We start from the raw sequence: 27,642 nt of genomic DNA on the forward strand, positions 1-27,642 counted from the left end.
GCAGAGGATGCAGAGGAGAGGGTTAGATAGAGCAGAAGATGCAGAGGAGAGGGTCAGATGGAGCAGAGGATGTACAGGAGAGGGTCAGATAGAGCAGAGGATTTACTTTGGGCTTAAGATGTACCTTAAGATGAGCTTTCAAGTATGCTATTAGAAGAGTCAGTAGTTTATTTGCTGCTTAATTAACACCATGATAGTATTTTGTGCAGGTTATTACTTGCATGACAGAAAGCATCAAAGTTAATATCCCCTCTTCAAGTTTTTTTTTTTTTTTTAATGCTGGCCAATTATAAATTATTTAATATCTAATATATTTAAAAAGGGTGGTTTAAAAATCATAGCCCACCAATTCACCACTGCAAAATAAAGAATAGACACATATTTGAAAGGTCCATAGTATAATCCTATATTCACGCTTTTTAAACTACCATTTACACATTGGATTTTAAATTTCATATATGTTGAATTACAATTGTACAATTGTATTGCAGCCAATGTATAAAAGCTAAAACAATAGCATAGAATAGCCAAATGTAGCACAACTAAGTATGGATACTTTGCAGTGGTATCATTTTCAAGAGCCTGTGATCAATGCAAGGGTTTATATTCCTGTTTAAGTTTTTGATTTTCAAAATCAAAAAAGGTGGAGGAGGTGACTAACTAAAAAAAAGTTTGCTAATAGTAACTAACTTATTTCTGTAATTATATGTGGATGAGTGAGACTTGTTTAACAGCACAAATCAGGTGGGGGTTATAAAAAAAAAAAGATAAAAATTCATTGCAAACACAAAAAGTCAAGCACAGACCAGCAGTGCCAACATGGATCAAACTCAGCAGTTAAATTAAATTTAAAATACATGATAAAAAAAAGAGTGGGACATCTAATCCACAACCTCCTGACTGAGAGGAGGAGACAGGACAACCACTTTGTCAACTACTCTGGCAAAGTGGTTATTATTCAGTTTCAGTTTGACCCAGGAACTGAACCTGCAATCTTAGCTTTAAACTGCTAAGGTTGCTAACTTGGGTATAAACGTTGAATGGCTCCGGTAAGATCAGAGAGGGTTCCAGTTTTAACCAGACTTCTGAGCAGTTCACTTTCCCTGTTTATGTTGTGCATCTTCTGTTGAAGTATCGCATCCATGGCTAAATGGTCATAGTAGTGCAGCGGCCATCCCAGCTGGGAGAGGTTATAGCCAAATCCAGCCAGACTGACCTGGTCACAGAGGAGACTGGCTAAGGTAACTGCGGTAACGCCAAGAGTAGGGATATTCTGAAAGAGAAAGATGGAATAGTAGATAGAGTTGTAATATGCTATTGCATTATTTGGTGAATTAGGACTAAACCAAGGCAAAATCAGGAGTAAAACTTATATAAATTGAGTGTAAACAAGGTCTAAATCAGGACTAAAGAAGGTTTACATAGATCAGGTATTGTGAAGTTAGTATGGCCACAATATTGCATTGCTTGAGTAATAAAGACTTAAACTGTGTGATTTTCTGACAAAGGGCAATTGAGCTTATTACAAAATCCATCCAAAGTGTCTTATGTAATGGTAATAATTACTGTTTTGTATCAAAAACAGTTATGATTATGATTAATTACATTATGAGTTGTTCTGGGGCAAAATTATTTAAATCATTAAATAGTGGTATTACATCCAAAGACCTGGATGAGCAAATTTTCCAGGATCAGCACCAATATCTGATACCGGTATTGATAGCCCGCCTCTGCCATCTTAACTGTACATTTACCTTGTTGTACTAAAGTGTTACTCCAATAGAATAAAGTCAATATTACTTTATTAACTTTTTTTTTAACCATTGCAGGGGGTCTTACCGAGTCCCAACCCAACAGTCGACTTCTCGGAGGCGGGTACTTGAGCAGGTCTAAGGCGGTCTCTCGGATCACGTCTGGATTTAAGAGTCTGAATCTGTGGGACTCGATCGGGACCTGGGCCGGAACCTTCTGCCAAAAGAAGAGGCGATCCCAGAGTGGCTGCAACAAGACAACACCACCACTGGTTAGATAATTAAAGGGTTTCAGATTCCTGTTATAGGCCACATTTTAAGGACTTTTCACTATTCAAAAGATAGAATATTTTGTTAATAGTTACATGCTGTGGCAACGGTATTCACTTTTCATAATTTTGAAATGGATGGGTTGAATTCCCATCCCATTCTAGATTCCCTAGAGTTTAAAATTGAGCTGAAGGACAGATCAGAAATCTATGGTGGAATTTTCTGTTTAACTGTCAAGATGCAGAGTTGTAGAAAACTACATTCAAATGAATGCAATTCCTCAGTGATGACTCTATTGACAATAATAGTAACACTAAAAAGTTACCTTGTGGCAACATTACATCATTTATAATAAAACTAAACTTTTATTGGTGGTTTTCAGATTCTAGAATATGATGATGTCATTTTCTCAGATGAGGGCAAGAGCCAGTTTTCCCAATTGATTACACTGTACTTTGTCACGAAACATCTGAAAAGTAAATGCACAAACTTGATAATTTCTGTTAGTAACTCAATGAACTTGCTGTATTACAACAAAAATCTGCATTTCAACAGTATTAATTTTACCTGCTCCCATCTGTATTAAATATCATCGGCCTAAGGAATGTTGTAAACACAGCAATAATGAACAAAAGTGATTATAACTGACCACAGCAGCCTTCCTGATCATGGCAGAGACCCAGTTCAAGTCGACAGCTTTGTAAATCACAGCCACAAACAGCGTACGTGGGTCAGAGTCTGCCCAGAGATGGGGCGTGCTCTCGGGGTAAGCCATACGGATGCTGGTTCTATTCCCCACATCAGCAACAAATTCACCCAGAGGACCACTGTTCAACCTATACGCAGAAACAAAATTATTTTATTATGAACTAAAATTACAAAAACTAAAATTTACTGACTTACATAATTATCCTCAAAGTGCAAACTAGCTGCAGAGTTTTATACGTAAATGAGATTACAGTGTAACACCATGTGAAATTTTAAACCAGGGATGTCCACGTGCTGTGATTTTTATCAGATTCAATTTTGCACTGAAAAGACTATCAAAATATTAAAGGGAGCCCATAGCAGTCTATTTCTATTAAACCATAATATTTAAAAACAATTTAACATTTTAAGTAAAAAAGTAAAAAGGTTTGGCCACTCCTGTTCTAAACTATTTTGTCACTGTCAGCCTGTAGAGGGAAACAAAGGCATGCTTTAGATTCAACAAGAAAACAACAACTGAGCATACATTATCTAACTGCAACAACTATGATTGTAACTACTACTACTACTGCCATCACTTCTACTACTTATACTACTATGCCCCCATGTGTTTACATTTTGCTCAGACAAAAAAAGTTACTTCTTGGGGAGCCATAATTACAAAAAAACAAAAAACAAAACGTACTTCTACAATGGCAGCAAAAATATAAAATAAATGCAAATTGTGAGACCAAAATTGTTAAAGAAGAAACAAGACGACTGACTTCCATGTTAGGAAAGTGCAGTGTATAGTGAAGTCACTGTAAAGATCATCACAAACACTAAAACATGGTTAAAAGCTCTAAAAAGTCAATTTTGCATAATAAGTCAGCTTTAACTGATCTGCACAATTAATTTATTACAAATTATAGCAAAATTGATTTTTTTTTTCTTGCTGGTGTAGATTCAATCTTGCGTCCCATCTGTACTACCAACATAAAGCTCTGTTATTGTATTGTTTTTACCTGATGATGGTGTCAAACTGGTTGATGAGTGGCCCAAGCTCAAGCCCTCTGAGGATTCCTCCATTTCCCACGACGACGCAGCGAGAGCATTTGTCCAGCTGCACTTGAGAACTTGACTCTGGCAACTACAAGAAATTAAGACAAATAAATAAACAAATGATTAAACAACAAGCCGGACTGTAAAACGCAAACGAAAGCATGTTTCACTAGCAGCTAAAATATGTCCTATGTAATATTTCTTTTTTGTAGCAAACGACAAAGTTCAAATCTGTCAACTGGACAAATTGTTGTAGGAGTGAAGACGGTTCACCTCTCATCAACTGGCCTTTTTAGATTGTGCAGTAACAATAGGAGAGGATCGGCGCCCACACACACTGACCAATACCTGCTGTTTGATTCACGCCACCCACTGCAGCACAAACTTGGAGTGACTCTACAACACAGAGCTCAAGTGGTGCCTACAACCCCAGAGGGAAAAGTGAAGGAGGAGCAACATGTGGAGAAACCCCTCTCTGCTTGTGGATATCCTTCAATAGATCTAAGAGCTAAAAAACAGGACAACAGGGAATCTAAACCAAGAAGGAGAGGTGTTACCATTCCAGCGGGTGTGTCTGAAAAACTTCAGAGAATTTTCAGACAGTTTGAGATTCCTGTCTTTTTCAAACTCACAAACACTTTAAGACAAAAACTGGTTCACCCAAAAGACAAATCCCCGAGCCATAAACAAAGTAATGTAGTCTACTCCATTCAGTGTAGTGAAGAGTGCAGTGGGCGTTACACTGGAGAAACTAAACAGCTGCTCCATAAGAAGATGTACCAACACCAATGTGTACACCAGTCCACCGTGCATCTCCATCTCAAAGCCACTAACCACTCCTTTCAAGATAGTGAAGTTCAGATCTCTGCGGGGAGAGAGGAGATTTAAAGAAGCTATTTTTGTTAGGAAAGAGAATCCTTCCTTAAACAGGAATGGGGCCTGAGACATACATCTACAACTCCATCCTCAGACCCAGAACAATGAGAACAATAACAGGGTCGTTAAGGGCTGAATAGGGTAGTCTCAGCTGAAACTGGAAACAAAAGCTGTTTACAGTTTCAGTGTGGTTAACCCCTCCCCTCAGACAGATATAAGGCAGTGTCCATCAGCATTCTGACCGGACCTGAAGAAGCGGCTTGGAGGAGCAGTGAAACGTCTTCACTCCTACAACGATTTGTCCAGTTGATAGATTTGAACTTTGTCTTTTGCTATGGATCAGACCTGGACGACTGAGGGTCTACACAGACATTTCTTTTTTGTGGTAAAGAGTTCACCAACTTTTCCATGGAGATGTTATTGGTTTGCCAGGAATGTACCACTGAATAAAATAAAACTCATCTACCTCCATGGATACAAGCAGGTAACATCACCAGGCCAAGTTGCTGATCAGATCTGTGGCGAGTCAAGACTGCACACAGCAAGAATGTATTTTTTTAAGTTAATAGAACACTTGTAAGTGAATACATGTAAAATAGATTAGTTTATTATTAGTTGAACATTCCAGGCAAAGCCATACCATTTCCATCAGACAAGTAAGCGATGTACCCTCAGCCAGAAAAGTTACTTAATGCACCTTTAACTATCAAATAACAAGTCACAATTTTACAATGCTATACTTTTTGAGATACTACAGAGCAGTTCAAAAAGGCAGAGAGCTGTCCCTTTTAGAGGATGAAATAGATGGGAGTATATTTAGATTCCTTAAAGCATATCTATTATGCAAAATAGGCTTTTCAGAGATTTTAACCATGTTATAGTTGTTTTCTCACCATTTACACTTTTGAAATTACATTTGGAGTGATTCATGCATGTGTGAACAATCTTTAATAGCTTATTTTCAAGACACTATATTCCCAATCAACTCCTGTTTTATACGCCCACAGCTCTACTTACTTTGTTCTCAAATTTTCTTTTCTATTTCTATTTTCTTCTTCTTCTTTTCTATTTTGGTACAAATTAAAACAAAACCTGCTGCTCGCTGGCATGATGTGCAGCTATTAATCAGAGGTGCCGACAGCACCACGGCTCTTTGTTGTGATGTTGTTTACGGCGACGTTGGCCACCATTGGTGACAGTTTTCTAGCACATAAGTCAGCGGACTGGTTTCCTTTATTGAGCCGTTTTAGATGAATATTGCAAGTTAAATTATAACTTAATGATCTACGGGAGTCATAGATTAGAACTATATAATAGGCACAAGCACAAGATGTCATCTTTAAATCATAGTCTCTACTAGTATGAAAAATAGACTTTTGGATTATTCAGTGTCATATTTAAAATTCTTAAATCCTTAGAATGGGGTGGACAGCTACTGCTAGCTTCTGAGCTACAGGTTGGAGACCCCAGCTAGAGATGGTCATCTGTGAATAATATCCCTAACCAATTCCTGACCAACTCCTACTAATCACATCCAACCTATTTGTGAAGAGTAAATTTGAGTGCAGCAGAGTAAGTACTTTTTTCAAGGTCATTTCTCAGCCTTCGCCCCCATTGTCAGTATGTGTTAGTATGTCCATATGCTGTATATAGAAAACAGGAAGCCAAAAAAAAAGAGTGACGACATCTGCTGGTGGAGATAAGAGATACAGAGATAACAGATGTAACAGATGACAGAACAGAAGGTCACTGGAAACCACTCAATAATGCAGGTGAAGAAACAATGAAAACACTAAACCAGCAACCAACCTTTTTCTCTCTAGATTGGCTTGGGTTTGTTAGTTTTACTGGTTAATTGAGATAGGGTGACCAGCTCGGTCACACGGGAGGAGCTCGGAATAGAGCTCTCGACTGGCCTGGGAACACCTTGGTGTCCCACTGGAGGAGCTGGAGGATGTGTCTTGGGTGAGAGAAGTCTGGAAGTCCCTGCTTAGACTGCTGCCACCACAAACCAGCCCCGGGTAAGCGAAAGAAAATGGATGGATAGTCAAAGTAAAACACAGGGACAGACATGTATAGTAGAAATAAAAAATGTGTGGGGACTTCACCAAATAATGCTCTGGCAGGCTGTTTTTTTACTGGATTCTGTCAATTCTTCATGGCTCTTATTATCTATGACACCCATTGATTGTTATATTATAATTGGCATATTTTAAATTGCAATATTCATCTAAAATGATTTAAAACAAGTCAGTTGACTTCCACATTACAAAACTGTGATACCCAATGGGAGCTGACATCGCTGTAAAGGTCATCAAAGGTCAACAAAAGGTTGCGCAGCTGTCGACCCCCACTATAGATAGCGAGCGAGTTGCTAATGTTTTTATCATTTTTTACCAAAATGACTACGTGATGCTGCTGAATCCTATGTGTACCTTCGATTAAGAAAATAAAACTGGAGAACAAAAAAAGTGCAGAGCAGTAGGTGTGTACCGGTGGCAGTGAGAACGGGAGTTGGCAAAATGGTGTCTTGAAAGTAAGCAATTAAAGGTTGCTCAGACATGTATGAATCATTCTAATTACAACTTCGGATAACATGGTTAAAAGCTCTAAAAGTAATTAGCATAATAGGTCTCCTTAATATTAATTTAATTTTATACATCATCTATGTTTTCAGTATTTTCAAAATCAATATTTGATTGACATTTGCCTCCATCTTTGGACTAATGAACATGTCTTAACACCTGTTGCTTTAAATAACTTACTTTAACAATACTATTTACACTGCTAGCTTTCTGTCCATTTACTGTATTTTGTTTGTATATTTACTCAAAGTTGATCTTATTGCTAATACCTAAACTTACTATAATTATTCATTTTTATACACCATATCACTGAAATAATCATAGTTAGTAATTTTTGTTCACTGGCAATAATTAGCAAGCTTTTTCTAAATATGTCAATACCTTAATAATTAAATTAGTAGCAGAGAATGCCAAAAAAAAAAAAAGTGTATTGCCCAACGACAAAACTCAACTAGTTGGTCAAAAATTTGCTGGCAATTATTTGAACAAGTAGTTATGAATAGGGACTGATTTAAAAAAATAATAATAATAAAATAATAACAATAATAACAATAATAATATTAGGCCCAAGCCTCGGACAACGTCCCAGCGAGGGACTCATTACAACCGTGTCCAGAACATGGAAAATGGCAAAAATCAAGTAGTAAACACGCCCCGACATGGCAGTGAGTGGTGTCAAAAATTAGAACTCGACGAGCTCTAATTGTCACTGAAGACCCCGAGAAAAAGTAATGAAAGACACTCTGTAGTGCCCCCTCAAACTTAGATTTTCATGGGGCCAATGAAAATCTTGATTTTTGTCATTTTTCATGCTCCTGACGCGGTTTTAATGAATCCCTCGCTGGGACGTTGTCCCAGGCTGGGACAAATAAGGCCTAATAAGAAGAAGAATAATGGAATTTTTTTTCCCACCCATTATTTTTCTCCTAAACCATAAGAGATATAAACATGTGACTTTCTCACATTGTGCCCCATCACAAATAAGGCCCCTGTGAATTTTTTCACAAGTCCACGACAAATAGATTGTCTTGAATTTTTGAAAATGAAATTTGAAGAGGGCACTAGAGAGCCATTTTGTGACAGAGTGCCTTGATTTGCATATCATTGTGTTCAGCTCACAAATGTGCATAAACACTGTATTAGCGTTTTCCCAACAAAAAATGTGTGAAAGAGAAATATTTTATTGAAGTACTCCAAAAATTGCAATTTTGTTGAAAATTCAGCCTGAACACATCCAAAGTCATATTCAAAATGTAATTGATAATCTTTAATCACACATGGGTTTAGTGGGATTTGGCCAAATTCGAAGTGTTTGTGATGAAAACTGTGTGAGGAGATGTCCTGAATGTGAGGGTGTGCACTTTTGTCATTCCCGGGTTTGATCTAATATGGCCGACTTCCTGTACATTTTAGGGCGGGGCCATAATATCATTTTTGTCATGTCCTGACATGTTCAATTTTTTTTATATGAGCTTCAGATTTTTACGTTCATGTTTTTCCGAGTCAGACTCCCATTGGCCCCATGAAAATGAAAGTTTGAGGGGGCGCTACCGAATTGTCTTTCGTTATTTTTTTCTCGGGATCTTTTGTGACAATTAGACCTCGTCGAGTTCAAATTTTTGACACCACTCACTGCCATGTTGGGGCGTGTTTACTACTTGATTTTTGCCATTTTCCATGCTCCTGACGTGGTTTTAATGAGTCCCTCGCTGGGACGTTGTCCCAGGCTTGGGCCTAATAATGGAATTTTTTTTTTCCCACCCATTATTTCTCTCCTAAACCATAAGAGATAGAAACATGTGACTTTCTCACATTGTGCCCCATCACAAATAAGGCCCCTGTGAATTTTTTCACAAGTCCAAGACAAATCGATTGCCTTCTATGAATTTTTGAAAATGAAATTTGAAGAGGGCGCTAGAGAGCCATTTTGTGAGAGAGTGCCTTGATTTGCATATCATTGCATTCAGGCCACAAATGTGCATAAAAACTGTATTTGCGTTTTCAAACAAAAAAATGTGTGAAAGAGAAATATTTTATTGAAATATTTCGAAAATAGCGATTTTGTTGAAAATTCACCCTGACCGCAACCAAAGTCATAATCAAAATATAATTCATAATCTTTAATCACACATGGGTTTAGTGGGATTTGGCCAAATTTGAAGTATTCATAATCAAAGCTGTGTGAGGAAATGTCCTGAATGTGAGGGTGTGCGCTTTTGTCATTCTTGGGTTTAATCTAATATGGCCGACATCCTGTAAAATTTAGGGCGGGGCCATAATATCATTTTTGTCATGGCCTGACATGTTCTATTTTTTGATGCAAGATTCAGATTTTTACGTTGACTTTTTTCCAGGTCGGGCTCCCATTGGCCCAATGAAAATCAAAGTTTGAGGTGGAGCTACTGAGTCATCTTTCGTTATTTTTTCTCGGGGTCTTAAGGGACAATTAGAGCTCACTGAGTTCAAATTTTTAATATCACTCACTGCCATGTCGGGGCGCGTTTACTACTTGATTCCTGCCATTTTCCATGCTCTGGATGCGGTTTTAATGAGTCCCTCGCCGGGACATTGTCCCAGGCTCGGGCCTAATAATAATAATAATAATGATGATAATAATAATAATACATTCCCAACAGCCCCAGTCTAATGACCAATGACAAACTGTTGTTGATATTTACCAGCTGTGTCAGATCAGTGAACTGGTCCCTGAGTCCTTTAAATCCAAATGGAGGAGGAAACAGAAAGAGCTCTTCAGGCAGAGAGCTGTCCCGCCAAAGAAAAGGTCTGGCGTTTTTACTGGAATGTGGCAGGAGGCGGAGTAAAGCCTGACGTGCTTGACCCTGAAGACACTCACCATCCAAAACGCTCTGAACGTGTTTATGAACCAACTGTAAAGACAGAAATACAGTTAGGGATTGAGTGGTGCACAATTATCAATCTGGAATGATTCTTGCTAGAAGAGGTTGGAAAAGCGAGAAAAGCTAAAATAGACTGAAGACGGAAGACTCTTGAGTGTATTGTTTTATATTCAGGAAATAATACCTACTGTAGGGCTGTGTATTTATGTGCTACGACAAAACACCATAATAACAATATGCATGACACAAAAGTTAATCTTCACATCTAAGATAAAATAAGATAAGATATGCCTTTATTAGTCCCACAGTGAGGAAATTCCAGGCCCATCTAGCCCATGTTTCTTCTTATTCTTATTATATCTCTGTAACTACGGGGCCTGCAGGAAACAAAAACTGGCACAAAGTTCAAACTCTTCTTAGTCTGTATAAAGAAACAGCCTCAGAAGGACTTTATTCAACCCCCAAAATGTGAATAAAGTCAAGATTAGAAGTTTGTGGAGCCAATCTCAAACAACTGTAAAAAAAACACCTGAATCTTCCAACATGATCGCAACCAATTCTAAAAACAAAACTTCTACCTGTAATATACTTTATGTAGTTACCTTTCTGTGTGTGGGGTCAACGTGCCACTCCAGAGGCTGTGGAGGTAGAGAGTCGAAGAGGGGGAGAGAAACAAATGCCAAACCAATCAAACCCAAGACCAGGAATAGAACCAGCATCCTCCTGTACAGAGAGAAAGGGGGAAAGTGAGGGAGAGGGCAAAAGAGTGACAGGAAGAGAGAAGGAAAGAGAACAACAGAGAGAGAGAGATGGAGGGAGAGAGAATATGAGAATAGGAGGCAAAGGGTAGACGAAAGGAGGGAAGAGATAATTGTTAGTGATTTAACAATGGATTAATTAAAACCACAGCAATACAATGGCTAAAACTGAAAAAATATCAATCAACCAAACTTTATTTCTATAGCACCTTCCAACAACCAAAGCTGCCCAAAGTGCTGTACAACATTAAAAACATGATTAAAAATCATCCTAATGATGTGCAAATCATACAAATCAACAGAACACATTACACCATTAAAATAAAGAAAGTGTCACAGGGCCACTAAGTGTTAAAAGCCACTCTAAATAAATAAGTTTTAAGTTTGCCCATTCAGTTACGTTCCATCTCTGACCTGCCTCTGTTTAAAGCCAAAGAGTTCCAGAGTTTTGGACCGGCCACTGCAAAAAAACGATCGCCCCTCTGTTTGCACCGGGACAGGGGGACCTCCTGCAGATGTTGCCCAGCAGATCGTAGAGCTCTGCTGAGCTGGTGAGGGGTCAAAATGTCACACAGATAAGAAGGTGCAAGGCCACTGAGTGCATTAAAAACAAACATCACAATTTTAAAATTAATTCTGAACTGGACAGGGAGCCAGTGCAAAGAGTACAGGACAGGGGTGATGTGGTCATGTTTGCGACTGTTAGTGAGCAGACGAGCTGCAGAATTTTGCACGAGCTGCAGGAGGTGAAGATCAGTTTGGTTAATCCCCACATAGAGAGCATTACAATAGTCTGTGCGGGAACTAACAAAGGCATGGATGGCTTTCTCCAGGTCACCACGTCTCAAGAAAGGTTTGACTTTCGCCAGGAGGCGGAGCTGAAAAAAGCTTGCCCTGACCACAGAATCTATTTGTTTGTCAAATTTTAGACTGCTGTCCATTTTCATCCCCAAATTTTTGACAATGTGGTTAAAGTGGAGGCCCAACAAGCAACAAGAGCAGGAGCTGAGATACTGGGCAGGTTGGATGTTCCAAACACAATGCATTCTGTTTTGTCCTCATTCAAACAGACAAAATTCTGGGACAGCCACAGTTTAATATCATCTAGACATCTGTTGATGGATTCCAGACTGTCAGAGGAATTAGGAACAACTGGCAGGTAGATTTGTAAATCATCTGCATACAGATGGAAGGACATATTGTGATTTAAGATAACTGCACCTAAGGGCAACATGTACAGAGAAAATAAAATAGGGCCCAAAATGGATCCCTGTGGCACACCAGAGATCAGAGGGGCTGAGGAGGAGGAGAGGTCACCAATCATAACAGAGAATGTCCTATCTGTTAAATATGACCTAAACCACTGCAGCACAGGTCCCTGAAGTCCGACCTGTTGGGCCAGACATGTTAGGAGGACTGAATGGTCCACGGTGTGAAACGCTGCAGTAAGCTCTAACATAACTAGCAGGACAGGTTTTTTCGCATTAAGGGATACAAGAATATCATTCTGCATTTTGGGCAGTGCAGATTCGGTGCTGTGTCGTGTCCTGAAGCCAGACTGGAATTTAAAAAAAATGTGATTGTTTTCCAGAAAAGAATGTAACTGTAAGAAAACTATTTTTTCCAAGACCTTGGACAGGAATGGCAAATGGGACACAGGTCTAAAATAGGAGGATCAAGGTTGGGTTTGACACATCATGGATGACAAATAGGGGAAACATAAGAATAAACAGCAAACTCAGATTGTATATTCTTGTGCGGTTTCTTGTTTGCAGGTACGAGCTGCCAGGCCTGTGCTGCTCACTGTGGCTTCAGGTTCATCACAATATGTCCATTCAAGACTGACCCTAATTACCAGGTTACACAGAGAAATTAATAAAACATACAGATTTACTTAACTCAGAGGAGAAGAGCTCATGACCATAGGTGAGGGTAGGAGCGTAGATTGACCGGTAAATCGACCACTGCAGACGCTGATCCAACTGTCAATTTCACGCTCCATCCTTGCTTCACTCGTGAACAAGACCCCAAGAAACTTGAACTCCTCCACTTGAGGCAAAGGCTCTCCACCCACCCGGAGAGGGCAAACCACCTTTTTCCGGTCGGGAACCATGGCCTCGGATTTGGAGGAGCTTATTTTCATCCCAGCCGCTTCACTCGGCTGCAAACCGCCCCAGTGCCTGCTGCAGGTCCTGGCTTGAAGAAGCATCAGGACAACATCATCTGCAAACAGCAGAGATGAGATCCTGTGGTTCCCGAACCAGACCCCCTCCGGTCCCTGGCTGCGCCTAGAAATTCTGTCCATAAATATCATGAACAGAACCGGTGACAAAGGGCAGCCCTGGCGGAGTCCAACATGCACCGGGAACAGGTCTGACTGAACACGGCTCCTGCTTCAGTCATACAGGGACTGGACAGCCCTTAGCAAAGAGCCCCGGACGCCATACTCCTGGAGCACCCCCCAAAGGACACCATGAGGGACACAGTCAAATACCTTCTCCAGGTCCACAAAACACATGTGGACTGGTTGGGGAAACTCTCATGAACCCTTGAGGACCTGATGAAGAGTATAGAGCTGGTCCAGTGTTCCACGACCAGGACGAAAACCACACTGCTCCTCCTGGATCCTGGATCCGAGGGTCGACTATCGGTTTCTCCTCTCCAGTACCCTGGAATAGACCTTACCGGGAAGACTGAGGAGTGTGATTCTCCTGTAATTGGAACACACCCTCCGGGCCCCCTTCTTATACAGAGGGACCACCACCCCGGTCTGCCAGTCCAGTGGTACTGTCCCCGTCAGCCATGCGATGTTGCAGAGACGTGTCAGCCAAGACAGTCCCACAACATCCATAGACGTGAGGTACTCGGGACGGATCTCGTCCACCCTCGGAGCCTTGCCACCAGGTCTTCCGCCTCCGCCAGCGGATCCAACTCACCACCAGGTGGTGATCGGTTGATAGCTCAGCCCCTCTCTTCACCCGAGTGTCCAAGACACGCGGCCGGAGATCAGATGACACGACAACAAAGTCGATCATCAACCTGTGACCTAGAGTGTCCTGGTGCCATGTGCACTGATGGACACCCTTGTGCTTGAACATGGCGTTCGTTATGGACAAACTGTGACTAGCACATAAGTCCAATAACAGAACACCACTCGGGTTCAGATCAGGGAGGCCGTTCTTCCCAATCACGCCCCTCCAGGTGTCGCTGTCATTACCCACATGGACGTTGAAGTCCCCTGGTAGAACAATGGAGTCCCCAGTAAGTGCACTGTCTAGTACCCCTCTCAGGGACTCCAAGAAGGCCGCACTGCTGTTTGGCCCACAGGCCGAGACAACAGTGAGAGACCTGTCCCCCACCCAAAGGCGCAAGAACGCGACCCTCTCGTTCACCGGGGTGAACCCCAACACGAGGCGGCTGAGCTGTGGGGCAATGAGCAAGCCCACACCAGCTCACCGCCTCTCCCCGCGGGCAACGCCAGAGAAATGGAGAGTCCAGCCCCTCTCAAGGAGTTGGGTTCCAGAGCCCAACTGTGCGTGGAACCAAGGCCAACTATATCTAGTTGGTCACACTCAACCTCTTTTTCAAACCCACAAACACTTTAAGACAAAACTGGTTCACCCTAAGGACAAAACCCAAAGCCATAAACAAAGTAATGTAGTCTACTTCATTCAGTGTAGTGAAGAGTGCAGTGAGCGTTACATTGGAGAAGCTAAACAGCTGCTCCACAAGAGGATGTACCAACACCGGCGGGAGAGTTCCTCTGGACCCCAGTCCGCCGTGCATCTCCATCTCAAAGACACTAACCACTCCTTTGAAGACAGTGAAGTTCAGATCTTAGCCAGAGAAAATAAATGGTTTGAGAAAGAAGTTAAAGATATTTTTGTTAAGAAAGAGAATCCTTCCTTAAACAGGAATGGGGTCTGAGACATAATCTCTCCCCCATCTACAATTCCATCCTCAGACCCAGAACAATGAGAACAATAGCAGGGTCATTAAGGGCTGAATAGGGTAGTTTCAGCAGAAACTGGAGACACTAGATGTTTACAGTTCTAGTGTGTTTAACCCCTCCCCTCAGATAGATGTAAGGAGGTAGCCAGTAATCTCACTCGAGCTGAAGAAGTGGCTTGGATGAGCAGCAAAACGTCCTCACTCTTACAATGGTTTGTCCAGTTGACAGATTTAAACTTCGTCTTTTGCGAACAAACTTCTAACCTTCAAACCAAAACAAACCTAACTTACCTTATGCATTCCGAGCATCGTATTTATTAATGCGATGAGTTTATAAGTGATTTTTGACAACTTTTGTTAACCAGGGAGAAGCTTTGCCATCACAACGCTAACAAAAACAACTACAATGCTACTGTGCTCTTCCTGATTCTTGAACAATAAAATGCTTCATAATTAGATTCAGACAGTACCCTGTGGACTTATATTGACCTCAAGAGCTGCTTACAATAAACAAATTGCTCAAATACATTGGAAAAAACTACCCTACCCTAAATTATCAATGCTTGGTGCTGGAACAAAAATTGTATCTAAACTCATTGTGGTCAGATTATGTAATTAACAGTACAAATTAGTGTTGTCATGATTTACTATACTACACCATTCCTCTGTAGCTGTACATGAGCTGCTCATCTAGTTCATCTGCAAAAGCTATTCCCATGACTTCACTGTTCAAATATGCAGCCGCCACAAAAACGCAGGTGTTTGTACTGCTCTGAATAATACACTGCCTGGCCAAAAAAAAAAAGTCGCCACCTAGATTTAAGCAACTCTTCTGCTACAGGTAAGCAAACACACTGTGCTTTTGGCACTTGGCACAGATGTTAATATCCAATGTCTACAACAAGTGGTGGCATTATCTTGGTGCAGGGCACAGTTGTGACTTGTGTTGTGACCTGCACTGCTGTTAATTCAGTCGACACATTATCACACTGACTGTCCAGCATTGTACGAGTTCAGATATTGTACCTAGAAAGTGTAAACTCATCGTTTCCCACCAAATTGGAACAATATTGTAAATGTTTAGTTTATCATAAGTTTATGTAAAGGATTTTATATTTTATAATGCTTATTCTACTATTCGCTATTGCGAATCCTCCCCCACCATATCAGACACATAGTGGGGCTTTAACACCAAATATGGTACGAGCTGTTACAAGTGCCACTACCCCTCTCAAGTAAAACCAGTCTCTGCCTTCTGTTTCGTATTTTCTTATCTAGATGAGTAGATAGAGAAAGTATTGCACTATTTAAGAAACAAATGAGAAATCAAATATAAAGTTTTTGGTTCACCGGTTTGTTTACTAGCAGACCAAAGTGGTATGTATATTTTCGATTCATTCATATGCAATTTTGTGTGTATATGTAATATGAGCCAGAGCTTATGTTATATTTTATGTGTTTTTTAGTTATACGGTGTGAACTGTGATGAAGAAGTAAGACCACAATAAACATCAGTGAAAAGAACTCTTGCGTCTCTAGTGTTTGTGGACAACCCGGCATATGTTACATTGGTGTAGCTATCTAATTAACTAATTATCTTACATAAACACACCAGACAGGTTTTTGTCTATGTGTTACGTTAACATGCTGTACTGCTATTCAGCCTGTTGTTCTCCATTTTACTGTTACTATTATAACTTGCCTTTAAAGATAAAATGTCTGTTCATGGTCTCTGATTTTGTAAAATAAATTTCCCCATCGACTTATAGTCCAGTGCGACTTACATGTTTTTTTCTTCATTATTTTGCATTTTTTCACTGGTGCAACTTAGTCAGGAAAATACGATACTTAAACATGCATGGATTACACCCTCATTAACATATAAACTGATAAAAGCCAAAAGTAAAAAGAGTCAACAGGACAAAAAAGTTGTAGGAGTGAAGACGTTATGCTGCTTATCCAAGCTGCTTCTTCAGTTCTCGTCAGATTGATGACGGACACCTGTCTATCTGAAGGGAGGAGCTACCTACACTGAAACTCAAAACAGCGATTGTTTACAGTTTCTATAAGTAGTCTAGGTCCATTGAGCTACACTGAGTCATAATTAGCACATTCATTCAACTCTTAATGGGCGCTGCCACATCTATTGGCATCCTGGCTAGCTCTGTTGTTATCTTTGTTTCCTTTGTTTGCATTTGGTATGAGGATGGATTTATAAAGATAGATGATGTCTAAGGCCACCATTCCTGCTCAAGGAAGGAGTGGTTAGTGGCTCAAAGCCAGAATCCACCAGCAATCTGACCAGACCTGAAGTAGCAGCTTGGATGAGCAGAGAAACCCATCATGCCTAAGTTTTTGTCCAGTTGACAGATTTTACCTTTGGCTTTTACAATGGCTCAGACCTGAACGACTGAGGGAACACTCAGAATCACACACAAATGAATAATTTGACGTCTTTATGAGGTATTACCCCGCTCCTTACCTGTTAGTAACCCAGTGTTTAGCCCTCCGCATCTTTGCCCTAGTCTTCTCCTTTAGGCTGTACATGGTGGGATTGGTCACATGTACTGCTCCTCTACCTCTCAGGTTGTCCCCTGCCCTAGACAAAGGTTATTACTGTCAGTCAATACTTGGTTTAAATTGATGCTTGGCCCCAACACAATACAAAGCCTTTGGCCAACTACTACTACTGTAAAATGCATTTCCATTATGATTATGAAAAGGCACTGAAAATTATTAGCACTTAAAACAATACATTTGGTCTAATCCAATGTTATTGAATAATTTTACTGAAGTAAATATGTTAGTTCCTGCTTCTACTATGTGACAGACCTTGATTTGGTGCATTATTATATGAGATAAAGGGATATTTTTAGACACCGTTTTGTCGCTGCTTGGATTAGATCGGCGTAACCAAGCGATGCACGAAAATTCCTCTAATATCTTAACTATTAACTTTGCTGTTGCTGGCTTTATTAACATAAAGTGTCTTACCTTCCCCTGTATCGTGAAGCACCATGAAGGACTGTAGCTGAGGCGAATATGTGAAAATATTCATGCGTAGGTTTTTCTTTAAAAAGAAAAAAGGCCTGCGCAGGCAGCGTGCTGCGCCGCAGCCAATCAGAGGCCGACACACGAGCACAACTTCCGCTCTTTCATAATAAAAGCCCCAATCCACAAAATAAGGTCAAAACTAAACATCACCAAACTTTGGAGCATTCCACATAAAGCAATATCCATAGAGACAAGAAAGCAGTCGGTAGACCTAAACTAGATAAAAGAAAAAAAATGTGTGTTGATGTCTTAATATAACCAAACTGAGGTGAATATTATGATAAGTTTGTGGTTAAAACAGGGGCACTGAAATGACTAGAGGCATCTACTACATGAAACCAAAACTAGTAAAACATTTACAAAATCAGCACAAAGGAATCATTTTTCATCACTATTGCATCAATATGAATAAAGCAAGTATACAAAATAATCAAATTATTTTGTTTTAACAGCAGTTAAATCATTACAGTTGTAACACAATGTAATATGGGCCCTTTTAGAGTTTAAAAAATGTTTTTTCATCTACGTTATGTACTTATGCTGTTAAAAACATGTCCAAACTTGTCTTTTGTTTCATTCACACGTTTATCACACAAATCCTGCATATTTATGCTGAGTTGTTCTGTCAAACAGAAGAGACTCCTTGTAGTGCCATTTATCAACATCGGAAGGGCCCTAGTCTGTTTTTAAACGCCATACTCCTTTACTAGAATCATTTGGATAATGGATCAGCCCTGGAATTGCCAATCTCGACTGAACAAAGTGTAAAAGGTAGATGCAAAGTTGAAAACTACCAACTCATGACATCATAAAATGAATCAGAGCATTTTGAGCTTTGGAGATGCAGCCCGCCTAAAAGTGCAGGATTACTCAAACATGTGTGAATGGAAAAAAAACACAACCCCAGGTCCAGGTATGTTTTTTGAGGTAATATTATAACATGGTTTAAAGTTCACAAGAGTCAATTTTGCATACTAAGAGGACCTTTAATAAGAGTTGAAAACCTAAAAGATGAAACCGAAGAACCAACTGGCATTTCATAGGCAAAAATATAGAAAAGGGTTTGAAAATGTACATATAATATTCAGACACATTTGAAAAATTCTTTCTTTCTACATTCTCTTCTTGATTTAATAATAAAATATAACACATGTATGCTTCAACTGCCAAAACAATAACAATAATAATTTAGATTGAAAATTTCACATTATTTCACCAAAAAACAAAAGTTCAATTTAACAAGTTTAGTAAGTGAATAATACGTTTACAAACCTAGAGCCATATACAGCAGCTTGATAATCCAGAACATCTCAGTTGAGTTGGTACATTGTTAGTCCATTATCAGTAAACAGACAGGTATGTTTTGTATCCAACAACAAGTTTATATGTATACAAACTTATACAAACTTATATATATGACACTGACAAAATTCCAAAAAGTTTAATACATTTTAAGAATTTTTGGTTTGGATTTTAAATGTGTGGTTTATTGAAGAGGTTGTTTCAGTTCAAAGATTCCAGTTCCTCCTTTCACAACTTTTCCAACAACAAGACAAGCAGATGGTGACACCAGCTCATCACGAGTACCTACAAAATATACAAAATGTTCATATAAATAATATATATACATACATATACTGTCACCCCCCTGCATATAGTGGCTTGTAAAAGTATTGCCACGTCACCACCACAAATTAAAATAAAATTTCGCAGCATTTTATGTGAAAGAGCAACACAAAAAGTGGAAGGAAATATTTTACAAGATTTCCACTTGTAAAAACGTAAAAGTGCAGCGTGCAAAAGTATTTAGCCCCCTGCAACCAACTGCTTAGAAGTTGCCTGATGATTTTGGAAAGATTGAATGTTGACCTAATGACTAACAACAAACAAGAAGAGCACTCATCAGAGATGCAGCCAGGAGGCCCGTGGTGACTCTGGAAGAGCTGCAGAGATCCACAGCTCAGGTGGAGGAATCTGTTCACAGGACAACTATTAGTCATGCACTGCACAAATCTGGTCTTTATGGTCTTTATGGAAGAGTGGCAAGAAGAAAGCCATTGTTGAAAACCATCCATAAGAAGTCTCGTGTACAGTTCACTAGAAGTCATTTGGAGGACACAGCAAACATGTGGCAGAAGGTGCTCTGGTCTGATGAGACCAAAACCAAACTTTTTGGCCTAAAAGCAAGACGGTATGTGTGGAGGAAAACTAACACTGCACATTACTCTGAACACACCATCCCCACAGTCAATGGGGGTGCTTTTCATCAGCTGGAACAGGGAAGCTGGTCAGAGTTCATGGGAACATGGATGGAGCTAAATACAGGGCAATCTTGGAAGAAAACCTGTTGGAGTCTGCAAAAGACTTGAGACTGGGGCAGAGGTTCACCTTCCAGCAGGAACAGGTGAACTAAACATAAAATGGAATGGTTTAAAGCAAAACATATTCATGTGTTAGAATGGCCCAGTCAAAATCCGGACCTAAATCCAATTTCTGAATCTCTGAGAAGATCTGAAAACTGCAGTCCACAAACGGTCTCCATCAAATCTGACAGGTTTTGCCAGGAAGAATGGGCACAAATTTCAGTCTGTAGGTGTGTAAAACTGGTGGAGACATAACCCAAAAGACTTGCAGCTGTAATTGCAGCAAAAGGTACCACAAAGTATAGACTTAAGGGGGCTGAATACTTTTGCACGCTGCACTTTTCAGTTTTTTTTTGTTTATTTTTTAATCTGGAAATGATGTATAGTTTTCTTTCTACTTCACACGTATGTACTATTTTGTGTTATGTGTACATAAAATGCAAATAAAAACATTTAAATTTAAATTTGTGGTTGTGACTTGACAAACTTTCAAAAATGAACGCTTTTGCAAGCCACTGTAGCTTTAAGTCTAGTAACGTCCCTGCTCAAGACAAATGATGTGGTCTGAAAACAATATTATTAAAAAGTTGTTCCAATAAACCTAGCCAAGTACTACCCACCTCAGAGTTTGCCATAACTCAAAATGTCTGCCAGGCCTCACCATAACAATTCAGATGTATAAACAGGTTATGGTGTTACATTTTTTCAGTTTCTAATACTCTATTGTAAAACTGGGAAGAAGACCACATTTTCAAACCCACAAGCCCAGCTACAAAAACTGGCTCAAACTACTCTAAAACTACTAGATGTATGGAATGTTCTGCAGTTATTTAGAATTACTCCATTAAAATGCTATATTTGCGGAAAACAATGTATTAAAATGTTTAAATTAGTTTCAGTTTCAATTTTGCTCACTTTGCTCCCTCCCAGGTTTGTGAAGATGTAGTCTATTGTTTCTTATTCTGCTCTTGTCTGCTCTGCTTCTGAAAAAGTGCTATATAAGGCATAAAACACATCACACTCTTGGTGATCTTAGATCAACCATGATTTTCATATTTCTAAATTATAATCCCCTCTTACCAAGCATTGTGGCCTGCTTGAGGAATTTGAAGCTGGTTTCAAAGGTCATCTGCTGCAGAGGGGAGGAGTTGGACTGCATGGCATGTCTGTTCAGAGGTTTGTACACTCCCTCAAAACACATGTAGTCTGCCACAAGAGACAGGTGCCGTGGGTCCACTTCAATACCTGCACAGAGGGTACAGGGTTAGATCTGGTTTAGTTCTGGGATATATTTGTAGTATAATTCTTGTTAAGTCCTAGTTTAGGACTTAACATTGAACATTGGTTCAAATTGGTTTATAGTCCTGGCTCAGTTCCACCTTAGCCCTGGTTCAATCCTGATCTAGACGATTTAGGTCTGGTTAAGATATGGCTTTGTCTTGTTATGACCTGGCTCAGTCCTGGCAAAATTGCTTGTGAGCATTTACCATAGACGGCAAACACATCCTTGATCTCCTTCTCGATGACTTTCAGACCAACTTCAATGCCGTAGGTGCCGGCCATTGCGTGGACCTCATTACAGTAAAGACGTTTCAGGTCCAGGATCTGTAAAATAAACAAGAAATCAGAGCGACCAAACATAATATTATAATTGTTGCTTCCAATTTCATAACTTCTTCACTAGCACAGTAAATCATTTTATTAAATCAAGTAATACTTTAAAATACAGTGGTTCAGCGGTTAGCGCTCTCCCCCACAAACCCGAAGGTTAGAGATTTGATTTCAGCTTGATCCAAGTTCTGTTATTATGTCCTCAGGCAAGACTTTTCACCCCCCTTGCCCATGTATATTAAAGTGAGTGAGAGATTGGTGTTGGTCTAAGGGGCCAATGGCGCAGATTGGCAGCCTCACATCTACCAGTCAACCTAAGGGCAGCTGTGGATGTAATAGTAGTAGTAGTAGTAATAGTAAAAGGGGGGATGCAAACAATGTAAAATGAACATTACTGTCCAAGTAGGAAAATGATCCTTGATCAATTCAGTAGCAGCGCTGACAGTAGCTGTCAGTCCTGCTCCTGAAGCACTGACAACGTTTTCAGTAATATCAGAGGTGATAATAGTAGTGGTAGCAGTACTCACTTTGCAGTACTTCAACAGCTTATGCATGTTGATAAACTGTTCAGTAGAAGTAGTTATGGTAGTAATAGTAGCAATAGTAGTAGAGGTATTAAAAGGACTAGTAACAGTAGCAGTGGTAGTAGTAGCATCAGTACTCACATCACAGTACTTGAACAGCTCATGCATGTTGATTCCCTCTGTGTTCAGTACAGTCTCTTTCTCTCCATTCTTTGTGGTGACTTCGCTCAGGAGGCAGCGCGTCAAACCCTTTGTTTCAATGACAATGGCACTTTTGGCCAAAGACGACACGACACTGGTGAGGTCAAAGTGCACCTTGGTCACCGGTAATGCCACGTCCACCTACAGAGAGGAGGAACATGTATTACTATCAGAGACTGTATAAAGAAGTGGACTAAGGCAGAGTGACGTCACCCATAGTGTTTAGCTCCAGCCAAATGAAGCTCATGGAGATGAGCAGTTTTGCTGCGTTCAGGCCGCAGTGTCAAAAACTAGTTGGACGCCTCTAGTTGGACGCCTCTAGTTGGACGCCTCTAGTTGGACGCCTCTAGTTGGACGCCTCTAGTTGGACGCCTCTAGTAGGACGCCTCTAGTAGGACGCCTCTAGTTGGACGCCTCTAGTTGGACGCCTCTAGTTGGACGCCTCTAGCTGGACGCCTCTAGCTGGACGCCCCTAGCTGGACGCCCCTAGCTGGACGCCCCTAGCTGGACGCCCCTAGCTGGACGCCTTTGCATTTGAGGCTAAATGCCTCCGAAGGTCATCCAAGGCATCCGTTGCGGTCTGCGAGTGCCTTTGGATGTTTTGTTTTCCTGGTCTCTTTGTAAACAATGACTGACCTAGTTGAGAGAGTGGCTTTAATGCCATAACCCCCATTGCTAACCTAGGCTGACCGTTGCACCCGGCATAACTAATTTGCCGCTATTTTTCTAGCTGATGTCTTTCTCCTTCTTCTAGATGTCACTACATCACTGGAGTTTAGTCTATGGATTTGCTGTGGTGTCTGGCACTTTAGGCATGCGAACAGAGCATCAATGCCAGATTCGAGCTGCACTGATTCTTGAAACTGCACCGCAGAAACAAAGGATTGCCTAGGCTAGGGGTCATCAACCCTGTGCCCGCGGGCGCCATGTTGCCCCCAAGCCCCACACGAGTGGCCCGCAGACCGGTTCCAAAAATAGCACAACTCACTAATGAGCTGCATCTAAAATTTAATTTTATTCTGTTGCTATTTTTTTTTATCACCCTTGCGTTTATATAGATTAAAAAATGACAATATCTTAAACATAAGTTCATTATACGTGAAGTTTAGATAAGTTAAGGTGAACTTTGGCACTGAGGTTTTCTAAAGCAGAAGTCAGTAGACTTGTTTCTTGTATCTATAGCAGACAAAGGCACAGTATGTCTTCTTTCAAAGAGGAAAACATTTCCAGCCCAAATATCATGTATTGCTGTTTGAATCATTGGTCATGTTTAGCTTGACCAATCTTTATTTCTAATTGTGCCCACCTCACACCAGAGCTCGTTGACATGGTCGTATCTGTATCCCTCTATGGAAGGACTCGACACTAGCACAGCATTCACTCTCATCTCATCCATGATCTCGGCCGCAGGTTTAACTTTACTACGCTTCAGCTTCCTCAGTCTGGTGACAGGGGGCGCTGTGGGGTTCTCCTCTTCACACATCGTCTCGTCCTTCGACTGAGTTTCATCGTCCTCTTCGGGTTCATCTGCCTCCTCCACAGCCTGCTCGTCGCTGTCATAGTCAACCTGGAAAAATAAAATAAAATACACTAGGGTTTATGCAAATATCTGCAAATTAAATTTAAAAGTTTTTAGAAGTATGTGTGTTTTCTGCACATTTCATCAATAAAGTCATATTGAACATGAATGATTTCACGCCCTTGTAAAGCCCTCATTAAAGATTTTAATGGAACAACAGACAAAAAACAACATATTTAGATATTTGAAAATGTATCAGAGGCAGGGCTGGGCCTTGTTAGTACTTGATGAATGGAAAAACGCTGTGAATATCAGGTGCCAGTGGGGCAGCAGTGGCAAAAACGGCCATTGTGTCCTTAGGCACAGATTGGTAGCCTCACTTCAGTCAGTCTGCCACAGGGCAGCTGTGGCTACAATAGAAGCTTACCACCATTGAGTGTGGAGTGAATGAACAATGCACTATAAAGTGTTCCTTGTCAAAAATGTTAAGCCGATACTTTATTATGATATTAATGCATAGAGTAGTAGTAGTAGTAGTAGTAGTAGTAGTAGTAGTAGTAGTAGTAGTAGCAGTAGCAGCAGTAGTATTATTATTAGTAGTAATAGCAGCAGTAGCAGTAGTAGTAGTAATAGTAGTAGCAGTAATAGTAGTAGTAGCAGTAGTAGTAGTAGTAGTAGTAGTAGCAGTAGCAGTAGCAGTAGGAGTATCAAGTGTTGCCTCTTCTTCCTGTTTGTCTTTGTGTTTAGCGTCAGTGGCATCCGTATCTCCTTCATTTTCTTTGTCGTCCACGATGTCCTGCTCCTCATCTCCATTGCCCTCATCCAACTGTTTCACAAATGAGATTAAATTATATATTTTTATTTTAACCAGAATATGGACTTAAAATATACTGTGATGTCTCATAAATGACTCCCTACCGCTGCAGAGCCATTTAGTCCCTCTCCTTCATTGTCTTTGTCTTTGAGAGTTGCCTTTCTTGTTTCCACAGAGATGGAGGCTAGTTTGGCACTGTGTTTCTTTATGGCATCAGTGAGAAGTCGGAAAAACCTGATAACAAAATTAAGATTGTTGACGATTGCTGTTATTGTGAATTGCAAAATATGAATGACTGACCCTCTGTTCTTCATCCTCTGCTCCATCTGACCCTCTCCTCTGCATCCTCTGCTCCATCAAACCCTGTCCACTGCATCCTGTCCCATCTGACCCTCTCTTCTTCTTCCTCTACTCCATCTGACCCTCTCTTCTTCATCCTCTGCTCCATCTGACCCTCTCTTCTTCATCCTCTGCTCCATCTGACCCTCTCCTCTTCATCCTCTGCTCCATCTGACCCTCTCCTCTTCATCCTCTGCTCCATCTGACCCTCTCCTCTTCATCCTCTGCTCCATCTGACCCTCTCCTCTTCATCCTCTGCTTCATCAAACCCTGTCCACTGCATCCTCTGCTCCATCAAACCCTGTCCACTGCATCCTCAGCTCCATCAAACCCTGTCCACTGCATCCTCTGCTCCATCAAACCCTGTCCTCTGCATCCTCTGCTCCATCTGACCCTCTCCTATGCATCATCTGCTCTATCTGACTCTCTGCACTGCATCCTTTGCTCCAACTGTTAAATCTTGTATTTTAATAATGAATCCTGTTCTCTCACCTTGTCTCCATGTAGCGCAGAATCTGGTGTGGGGTCAAAATTTTATCATCACTGTAACACTCAGGCGACAAGAAGTGAAAGGTAACTTTGAATGTCCGCATTTTGTTGTAAGGTCCAGCGATTCGCAATGACTCCACCACATCCACTTTCTGCAATACCTGTTTACACAAAACAAATAAACAGGAAATTATGACTCAGGACAAGATTTCTCTGTCAGCACAGACATGAAGAACAGTAGTACAGTATAATCAAACACAGCTGGACTCATCTCAAGGATGATCATAAGAAATGGACAGCACCTGAGTTAAATATATGAGGGTCACAGCAAAGGGTCTGAATACTTATGGCCTTTTATCTTTTTCTAATAACTCAAAAACTTCAACAATTTCATGTTTCTCTGTCAATATGGTGTGCTGTGTGTACATTAATGAGGAAAAAATGAACTTAAATGATTTTAGCAAATGGCTGCAATATAACAAAGAGTGAAAAATTTAAGGGGGTCTGAATACTTTCCATCTATTTCTTTTCATTTTATTTTTATTGAAATGTTGATATGATCTTCTCAACTTTACACACGTATGTGTCTTTTCAACTTTTGTATTTCAAATACACCTAAATGGACAATGGTCACTAAAATCCAGGGTGAAAACACCATTCGCCTTATAATCTTAACAAACAAACCCCATAATTATATCATTGAGTGTGCCTAGAGTATGTACTCGGAATAGAAATTAGTTGTGCAAGATTCAGGCCATTGCATAAATACCAGCAATGGCTTATTTTTTTATCACGATCAATTACATAGTTTAGAGACAGACAGATATTCAAAACATTTACGCTTTGAGGAGGAGAAAAGAAGTTCCACATACAGGTGATCTTTAACATGGCAACACCACATCCTTAAGATTGTCTTTCACAATAAAAATCTTTGATTTTCAATATTAATTTCCTTATCACACTTATTTTATTTGATAGCCAGGTTTCAGAAAATATGAATGATCTGGATCTGTTTGATCTGCCCAGACTTTAGCCTAACCTAATTTAGCTGAGATACTACGTACATTTATATGTATAATTCCCAGCCCCGTCACTGTCTTGAAGCTTTTTCATATAATTTCATCGGGATACAAGGTTTTTCTCTACTGAAGTGTCCCTCCACATTGTGCCACTTTGCCATCACTACAGTTGCCCCGCAGATGAGACACATGCAGATTTCTTTTACAGTCGTAAGATTCATTGTGAAAGTGATAATTTTTCTGCCATGTTTTTGGGCTAAACTGCATTCAGCGCATATCTTCACAGCGCTTGCGAGTTGAGCACTGGTTCTGTCACGCGCACAAAACTAACCTTTGAACTGAGTAGGTCAGAGTTTACCTGAACTTTTCTAAACTTCACTTATAATGAGCATATTTTTAAGATATTGTCATTTTTAAATATATATAAATGCAAGGGTGATTAAAAAAATAGCAACAGAATAAAATAAAATTTTAGATGCAGCTCATTAGTGAGTTGTTCTATTGTTAGAACCGGCCTGCAGGCGACTCATGTAGTCCTTGGGGGCGACCTGGTGCCCGCGGGCACCATGTTGGTGACTTCTGCTCTAAACTGACCTCGGCCAGGTAGACGCGTGTGAGCATTTTCCTCAGAATCTTGGCTTTCTTGTGGGCTTTTCTCGTGCACAGGACTGGGACACTCATCATGGGAGTCTTTATGTTGGAACTGGCAACCATAAGGATCTCCCTCAATCTATAAAGAGAAAGACAGTGTAGAGCAAGAAAGAGGGTGGTTAAGATCTGTTTCATCAAGATTATGTCTTGGTTTAGTCCTGATTAAGTATGGATTTAATACAATTTATGCAATTTAGTTCTGGTTTATTGTGATTTGTCCGAGTTCATGCCCGTCTAGTAAAGTTTAGCCTCATCTTGAA

The 27,642-nt window shown here is 40.3% G+C and overlaps 2 protein-coding genes across 3 annotated transcripts in view; both read right to left on the bottom strand.

Annotated features, from left to right (window-relative positions):
- Positions 1 to 275: 275 nt before the first annotated feature.
- Positions 276 to 17,910, bottom strand: st3gal5 (ST3 beta-galactoside alpha-2,3-sialyltransferase 5). 2 transcript variants are annotated; one of them, XM_055224725.1, is made up of 8 exons: positions 17,793 to 17,910; positions 17,281 to 17,397; positions 10,692 to 10,812; positions 9,910 to 10,119; positions 3,734 to 3,858; positions 2,671 to 2,857; positions 1,840 to 1,998; positions 276 to 1,273 (listed from the first exon to the last, which is right to left on the bottom strand). In XM_055224725.1, the coding sequence occupies exons 2-8, from the start codon at positions 17,343 to 17,345 to the stop codon at positions 1,019 to 1,021; spliced, it is 1,122 nt and encodes a 373-aa protein (XP_055080700.1). In that variant the 5' UTR covers positions 17,346 to 17,397; positions 17,793 to 17,910; the 3' UTR covers positions 276 to 1,018. The 2 variants fall into 2 exon arrangements, with proteins under 2 accessions (XP_055080700.1, XP_033829994.2); XM_033974103.2 differs by having other exon boundaries at positions 287 to 1,273; positions 17,281 to 17,392; positions 17,793 to 17,810.
- A 1,404-nt stretch (positions 17,911 to 19,314) lies between these two features.
- polr1a (RNA polymerase I subunit A) overlaps positions 19,315 to 27,642 on the bottom strand; it is a 55,279-nt gene continuing 46,951 nt past the window's right edge. The window contains exons 30-38 of the mRNA XM_055224751.1: positions 27,326 to 27,461; positions 25,716 to 25,873; positions 24,989 to 25,118; positions 24,789 to 24,896; positions 23,858 to 24,118; positions 22,492 to 22,692; positions 21,703 to 21,820; positions 21,296 to 21,460; positions 19,315 to 19,439 (exon numbers count right to left, since the gene is read on the bottom strand). Coding sequence (XP_055080726.1) covers positions 19,339 to 19,439; positions 21,296 to 21,460; positions 21,703 to 21,820; positions 22,492 to 22,692; positions 23,858 to 24,118; positions 24,789 to 24,896; positions 24,989 to 25,118; positions 25,716 to 25,873; positions 27,326 to 27,461 — 1,378 coding nt within the window. The 3' untranslated portion in view covers positions 19,315 to 19,338. The remainder of the gene's footprint in view (positions 19,440 to 21,295; positions 21,461 to 21,702; positions 21,821 to 22,491; positions 22,693 to 23,857; positions 24,119 to 24,788; positions 24,897 to 24,988; positions 25,119 to 25,715; positions 25,874 to 27,325; positions 27,462 to 27,642) is intronic.

Source organism: Periophthalmus magnuspinnatus, chromosome 10, assembly GCF_009829125.3.
Source record: "Periophthalmus magnuspinnatus isolate fPerMag1 chromosome 10, fPerMag1.2.pri, whole genome shotgun sequence".
Taxonomy (NCBI): domain Eukaryota; kingdom Metazoa; phylum Chordata; class Actinopteri; order Gobiiformes; family Gobiidae; genus Periophthalmus; species Periophthalmus magnuspinnatus.